At 30.1% G+C, this 8,413-nt stretch overlaps 1 protein-coding gene and 1 pseudogene across 1 annotated transcript; both read right to left on the bottom strand.

The window, feature by feature from the left end:
• On the bottom strand, positions 1 to 427 carry LOC120117893 (annotated as a pseudogene).
• A 3,827-nt stretch (positions 428 to 4,254) lies between these two features.
• LOC120117895 lies at positions 4,255 to 8,116 on the bottom strand. The gene is made up of 8 exons (XM_039138064.1): positions 8,106 to 8,116; positions 7,461 to 7,968; positions 7,275 to 7,361; positions 6,920 to 7,195; positions 6,292 to 6,462; positions 5,776 to 5,829; positions 4,753 to 4,899; positions 4,255 to 4,655 (listed from the first exon to the last, which is right to left on the bottom strand). The coding sequence occupies exons 2-8, from the start codon at positions 7,701 to 7,703 to the stop codon at positions 4,278 to 4,280; spliced, it is 1,356 nt and encodes a 451-aa protein (XP_038993995.1). The 5' UTR covers positions 7,704 to 7,968; positions 8,106 to 8,116; the 3' UTR covers positions 4,255 to 4,277.
• Between the last annotated feature and the right edge of the window lie 297 nt (positions 8,117 to 8,413).

Genomic DNA, 8,413 nt, shown 5'->3' on the forward strand with positions numbered 1-8,413 from the left:
TTATGATGATGGAGAAGAAGGTGCAAATTGATAGTGTTTATCAATGGCGACAGATACATCCCAAGTACAAGTAAGATTCTGAGAGAGAGTAACAAGATCACCTGCTCCAAATTCTGTAAATTAATATGGCCCTTTTGGATAAACCTTCATTTTACCTCTCACCAAATAACAAGTCTCTTCTGCATCAAATTTCAACATATGTTTTCCTGTTGGACATCCTCATCTACCATAACCACAACAATTTAGAATACCTACAAAAACATCATTCTTTTCTTCCTTTTAAAAAGAACAAAAAAGTATATATATGTACTTACTTTGGCCATGATTGAATACCCAGCTCAGATAGTCGAGCAGCAGAAGGATTGGTTTCGACTGTAATACTTAAACTAGAAGATGAATCTGGTTCTGATGTTGAGGTTTTCGCATGAATTCAAAGCAGAACAAAATAAAAAGGAGGGTGAGAATAAATAAAGGAATGAGATGGCTAAGTAACAGCTGGTCGTTGGTTTTTTGCCTTTATATATATATATATACACTCGAAAAAACAATAAGGCTAGCTTAGCTGCCGGTGCATTTAATTAATATGAATAAAAACATATATTCTTATTTTTGGTACATTTTCATGCGTTTATTTAATTTTTTATATTTTTAATTAAAATATCATGTAATAAAACTTCGTGATTTTTTAAAGGTCCAGGACCTGATAATTTTATACTGAATGAAGTTTGAGGAATCAAACTTACCAAAATAGTAAAAATATTAAAATAAATAGGATAAAGTCGGTATTAAATCTTTTTTTTTATAAAAAAAATAATATAATTTTATTCAAAATAAAAAATATTTTAAATTACAATAAATATTTACAATCATAATCGTAAATTAAATACATAATTAGGACAATTTCTTATAATCATTGAAACAAAACTAGTAACTTAAGATCACATAAAGATCATACAAGAAAATATTAATATCTAACCAAGAAAACTCGAACAAAGATAGATACAAACATATCAGATCGCATCGGCTAACGAACCATAAAAAGGATCAAGCTATTTAAAGACCACCGAAAAATTGCAAATCAAACTCGACCGAAGTGAAAAACTATACACGAACGCATAACGGGTATCCAAATCCAAAGTAGGAAATATCAACAATATAACAAATAAGTGTCATCTTAATCAGTCGTGACGATGTCTATTCAATACTTAAAAGAAGATGAGTGAAAACAACGTTTAAACGGCCAAAAAATGTGTCAAAAGATAGAAGAAAACATGTTATACAATTAAATTTATTAAAAAATAAAAAAATAAAAGGATAATAAAAAAATATCTATGATCAATCACTAATATTAAAATCGGTGTCACCGTCGATAAAAAAACAAATAGAAAAATAAATGAATGACCTATCAATGAGAAAAACTATTTGATTACTTTGTTACCTTCAACAACTTTCTTTCAACAGTATTAAATCTAAATATAATTAAACATGTAAAAGTATCTTTCAATTTTTTTATTACTATTTTGAACGTTTTCGTATTAGTCTAAAACATGTCCGGACAAGGAAGTTAAGTTTTGGGCCGCAGCTTTGCATGGCCGACGGCTTATGACAAGTACGCTCTATACAATTTGAAGTTTTGGTTAGATATAGAGATGTTTTTATTATCTTTTTAGGAAACATGTGAAGACGTTAATTAATTTCTTTTGTTTTTATTCCTTCGTAGTTTTTAATTTTTAATTTTAATAATATTATCTCTAAAATTTAAATATTGAGTTCTCTCTTTATAAATACATTGTACTTTTTCGTTATATCCAACTCTTGTTAGATTTAAGAAGGATCGAGATGGCAACGGTCCGGGTTCGGGTCGGGTATTGGTCCTTCCGTCTCCGTCCCCGTTTAAAAAATTTTATCCGTCCCCGTTTAAAAAACTGCAGGGATTTAAACGGGGATTTTCATCGGGTAATCGGGGAAAATCGCGGGGAAACGGGTATCCCCGTTTAGCATAAACGGTTATTTAAACGGGTATCGGGCCGGATATATATATTTAAATTAAATATATAAATATTATATATATTTTTTAATTTAATTTAAATTTATTAATATTATATATATATAATAATAATTTTTAATATTTATCGGGCCAGGTAATCAGGGCGGATATTACTAAACCCGTCCTCGTTTAACATAAACGATTTTTTCCCATCCCCATCCCCATCCCCGTTTAATTCAATTTTCGATTTTCCCGGTCGGATTCAGGTTTTTTTTTGCCATTCGTAATGACCACCTTTGACGCAGCCCATTTCGATGGCTTCTGTTTTGGCTTGAAGCACACACACATCAGTCTGCTTTAATTCTATCCAAATACATATTAGTGTAAAAATATGTCTTTATTTTATTTTTTGTATCATAAGGAACTGATCAGCGTTGTTTTGCTCTCTCCTTTCTTTCTTTCTCCGGAACAATTTCTTCAGTATTTCATAAAACGACCTATCTCCTTTCTTTCTCCGGAACAAAATTGTTCTCATCCTCAAGTCGCTCGCACAATTCACGGGCAACACATTATAACGGAAGTAAGATTTTATGTTAAAAATGACGAATTTATAAAATTTTAAAGGGACGCGAATTTATAAAATTTTGAAAATGGTGAATAAATTTTAATAGAAAATAAAAAAAATATCCAAAATATATATATAAATTTAAAACTTTTAGGGAGACGACCATCCTCATTCACCTCCTTGCTCCTTGATCCATCAACAATAGAAATCTTGATTATATACATGTACAAATTGAAGTACCCTATGGAATTTTTATATATTACAAAACTAGTAAAACTATGGACCAGGCAGCTTGTTTAGGATCCAATACTTTAATGGGTTCAAAGTCATTTACAATTTAAGCCTGCTTTAGGCCTGCAAAACATCCTTATTTCTTTAATCTCTTTTTTCCTTAAACAAAACATCCTTATTCCTTTCAGTTAATCCCAATTTTAATCACCTAAAATCAAACTTTAATAAAATAAATGTAATTTTCAAAAATCCAAATCAGAAAGTTCAGATGATCAAGTAATTATAACCATAATCTATGGTTATATAATATTATATATCTAAGTGTAAATTAAAATAAATCTACATTAGAAGATTTAAATTAGGATAAATCTTTAAAAAAATTAGTATATACAATGATAGTTAAATCTATTATCACAAAATTATTGCAAGCTAAAAAGATCTTGCAGTAATAGTACTAATTAACCAGTTTCAATGGAATCCAAAAATGTAATTATTTATATATTTTATCCTAAAATATAAAATGAGTAAATGAAAAAGGCTCATTCCCCAACATCAAACATTGAATGAAATTGAATACGATGCCACTACACTCAACTGCCAGCCTTCATTTCCTGAAATCCATTTGACTTGCCCATTCGCTTCTTTTGTTCCTGCCTCCATCAATTTAATATTATGCCTACCTTTTTCTACCTTTCTTGGGAATAACATGCTCCTCCTTCACTTTGTGTTTTTCAATATGCCCTAAACCTTTTTGCCAAAATTGAAATCCAAAATCCTAATTAAGTTATGAATGTTTTAATTTTTTTTTTATAATTTTTGAGGATGTTAATTCTTTTTGTTCGTTTATACATATGATTTGACTAATTTTAATTGAATATTATAGAGATATATTATAAAATCATCCTCTCAGTCTAATTTATTGTACTTACAATATCATATTTAAATCTCTACTATTGGTTAAAGAATTTAGTACATCGTCTTATTAGAAGAATTGATTGTTGTTGAATATGTCATTTTTTAATTGTAACTTTAACAATTTTTAAAACCAAAAACATAATCTAAATTAATTATTTATATTAACCAATTAAATTAAATCTGTTTTTTCAAAAATACAACTAAATTTACCAATTTAAAAGCTTAGACTTAATTAGCTTAGTCAAACAAAGATTTGAGTCTATGGTAATGGAACAATACTAAAAATGTTACAATTAAGGGAAAAATCACATTGAACCATAACCTATTCCCAAAACATTGCTATTTCCATGATTGTAAGTGCGATATTTGCCGTTTGTCTTACTTAACTAATAATACACATTTCCTTCCTCGCCATTAAAGGCCAACTAAATTTAGCAAAGCAAAAAACAAGAGTTGAAATAGCATAATACATACTTACACAAAATTAAGAATATTTTGACAATATTTTTTGCGCCATCTAAAAAATAATAGTTTATCATAAAATCGACCAAACGTCAATAATAACAACGATGATGATGATCAAGGACACCGTGGATTATTCCCGGGCCCTCCGTAGTAGAAATATGTGCCCCATTCGTTGTTGTAAGAGTTCTTGATGTTGTAACAATTTGTATTCTCAGCTAGGGTTGATATGTCATGGACCGAAGTCAAGCTATTATCGGTATCAACTATCTCTAGGTTTCGAAAATAGCTTGCTTTTCCAAATCCGTCTTCGGCGAAATGACCGGAGCCCATTTCCGTTGATGTGTGCTTGCCGTTGGCCCTTGAGTTCACTACTTCACCACCCCATTCCACCATGGTGGCATGGTCTGCTAGGTGAGTAAACAGCTCTGCTGGCCAATAACCTACTAGGGTATTATCACCAAATCCCATCCACCAATTTCCTAGCTTAGGATCCTAAATTTGATAAAGAAAAATTACGATTAAATATTGAATATATGAATCAATTGAATTAAATTACAAGTTTATAGTATTTATAAAATAAATTAGTTACCTTCCAAATTAGGATGGTAATATCATATTGATTTGCAGCATACTGGGAGAAAGGAGAAATGGCAGCCCCAATGGCAATTCTACTATTTGTTTGGACAAAGCCTGCACATAGAAGGTTGTAGCACCCTGTTGCTTGATAGGAATCAGTCTGCAAATAATAGAAAAAAAAAGGAATTTAATCTTATTAATAATTGCACAAACAAATTAAATAATTGTATTGATTATTATCTTTTTTTAAACAAATTAAAAATATTCAACTTACCATAAATACATCGTATTATAAATATTAAAGATATCTTGTATTTACCTCATATTTAGAAAAAATAATAATGTTCTTGTCATTATATGAACATAAATATATTATCCTTAACAAATAAATGCCGAATTCCACCCAATAAATGAAGTCTTTTAACTTCAACATATTTAAAAAATCTGTTGAGAAGCTTAAATCAAACAATCAGAATATTGTTTTTCTCTATAGCGTTAATATAGATATAAGTTGACATAATAGGAAAATACGATAGGAATAACATCTGTGCATATGTTTACATGACGGATAGAAAAATAAAACACCACATATGTACACGACTTATTATGTGTATTGTTGAATGTTTCAGATATTTATTGAGATGTAATTTATATAATATTTTTTTAAAAATAAAATCACTCACTATTAGATTAATATATTGGAATATTTTATAGCCCACAAAAGTTAATTTAAAGAATCCGCAATAATAATGGACCCCTTGTTGGTTTCATCTAATTATGGGATGTTTTAGATTTGGTTTTGATTGAGCTTTAGCTTCAAAGAATGGTTTAGCCAATCAGCTTTAAAGAACACAACTTCGAGAGTAAATGATATTAAATACTAAATTTTATTTAAAAGATTTTATATCTTATATCACTAGATCAAATGATAATTTCTTTATCTTATTTTTATGCTATAAATCAAATTGTATAATAAAATTAGTGAAAATTATAATTTTAGGAGAGAAAAAAAAAAGAGAAGTTATAAAGAACTCACCGTCCAATATGTGAACAATCTTGGCCTGCTGTCACCATAAAGCTCCGGACTGACCTGACTAGTAGAATTATCAAAACTTCAGAAAACTCTAATACCTTATTTTTTTTCTTTGTTTAATTATGTTAATAAAATAAAACCACTCTTTTTTTTCTTTTTTTTAATTTTTAAAAACCATATAATTAACATATAGGTGTATTATCAATCGTACCCATTTTCTTAGTATATCTAATATTTTTAAAATATTTTTTATAAAAATGATCTATTTTGAATTAATTTTCAATATACATACATAAATAAATGAGAAATGGAAAAATAATTTAAAACAAAATAACAATATGCACAATCAAAGAAGAATCTTAAAGTGAATAAATACTAATAATGATAGTAGTTATCATTGTTTATCATTATTTCGTAATTGAAAGAAGAGAATAATAATAGTTAATAAGTACTATAGTAATAATAAAAGGACGGCGTATGGAATTACGTGCATGTAAGGACAGGAAATGGAAGGAGTACCTGCCATCCAGCTTCGATGCTGTTGAGATCAGAGCCGTCGAATGATCCCGAAAGTATCCAAATCTGTGATAGACTGAATTCGTTGACCTCTTGGATTGATGGGTCCCACACGTTTATCGTCGCCTTTGCCCCGTAAACCTCTTGGGATGTTCCCGTATATGCAATCGCATGCTGAGAAAATGTACACATGCATCAATCACCATCCAATTGCGATTCGTTTTTTACTTTCTTCGAGAAAATGAACTATCGAAGGTGAAAGATACTAGTCCCCCAAAATTAATATTTTGGGACCCATATGTTTATATTCATGCAATTAGAAGATTTGTGAACGATAATTAAGGAAAAAAGTAATTAGTTAATTGAAAGAAAATTTAAAAATCCCATTTCACTTTGAAAGGCCAACAGCTCATTTTCAAGAAGATGATCAATCACATCTTTTTCTTATTTTCAATCAAAAAATTTATCCATTAATTTAGGGTCATTAAACTTTTTAGAAAATAAAACCCTAGCAAGTCAATGCCCTTTTTTATACTACTTGTTCTTGTCAATTTCTCTTAATTTGTTTTCTTTTATAAATGGGATGATTTTTTAATTTAAATTTATAAAAAAAGTAAATAAACTAACGTACTTCGTGTCCGCCGCCACTAACGACATCAGGCGCGTCGGTCCGGCGAGACGTAGGGTTGATGATGGTAGATTGTTTCTTGCCAAAGTGAAACAAAGACTTGGCTCTCAAAACATCATGAGTTGTGCTCCGCCGTATGGGAACCGTTCCTTTGGGGCATCTTGTTCCATTCCTATGCCACATTTGCCATACTAAATCTTCTCCTTCTCTCCTCTTTGAATCTCTTTTATCTTCATCGTTTTTCAACATTTTCACCTTTGGCATCTCTGGGGCAACTTTCTGTCACGTATTTCACCATTAAAACTCAGCAAGGTTTTCAAAACTAATAAACTCGACTTTTCAAAATTAATATATTTACCTGAATCTTGTGATTTTTTAAAAGAGGATGATCCAAAGCTGGCTGTTTCTTTTTATGAACACAATCTATGATATCTCCATCTGGACTCTGATTTAAAAAAAAAAATCCATGAGAACAATGAAGGAAAAAAAACAAGAAATATAGTCTAGGGCAAGGGTTATATATTTATATGTATATAATATGTACCTCAATGGTGATGACAGCAGGCTTGTTAATCTTTTCCAAGTGCTTCTGAATTCTTTCAAGCCTCAAGCTACTCACTTTCCTACTGTACTTCGTGTAATTTAAGCCCGAAACGAGATCGAATTTCGCGGCAAATAAGATAGAGAAAAGAAGAAGAAGATGTCGAAGACGACGAAGATGAAGATGAAGATGAAGATGAGACGAAACTCCTCTCTTATTAGCAATAATGTTAGTGTTGGAAGCCATTATTATCACATTCAGAGCCAAAGGAAAGAGGTGAAAGGAGAGAAGCTAACAAAGCATTACTATAAAAAAATATAGGTAAAAAACACTCTCCCTTACCTTGGGACTTTTTCTACCAGAGAAACAAAGAAAATAAATGAAGAACAATGGTTTTTTTCCTTTTTTTCTTCTTCTGTCTATAAAGCTTTAATGGCGGAGAGAAGAGAGGTGGTGGAAAGGGTTTTAATTAACCCTGAAACAATGAACACAAGCAAGGCAAAGGCAATGGCTGGCTTACTATTTCACTATCAAAATCATGATTGCCTGCAATCGCATTGGTTTCATATACTGAACCGAAATGCAAAATCATATATTTTATTCAAACCCCATTTTTTTAAAGTTTAATTTTGCGGTGTTAATTTGCACCAAAAGCAAAGAAATCAGAAAAAAAAAGAGAGTTGAAGGCATTAATAAAATCCCAGACCTACCCAACTAAACAGGTCCCCCTTTTATTTTCATTGCAGTTCTCCTTCAATGTTTGTATCTGCCACCTTATACTTTGCCATTAATATTTCTTCTCTCATTCATTATTTATTTATTTGCTTATTTACAAATTATTTAATACATAAATCCATTTTTCTTATTTATAAATACTTAATTTATTTGTTTTTGTTATATGTATACACAACTGTTCAGGTTGTTGTATCTTTATCTTTTCTTTACTTCTCAGACTC

This window comes from Hibiscus syriacus, unplaced genomic scaffold (assembly GCF_006381635.1).
Source record: "Hibiscus syriacus cultivar Baekdansim isolate YM2019G1 unplaced genomic scaffold, ASM638163v2 tig00110322_pilon, whole genome shotgun sequence".
Taxonomy (NCBI): Eukaryota; Viridiplantae; Streptophyta; class Magnoliopsida; order Malvales; family Malvaceae; genus Hibiscus; species Hibiscus syriacus.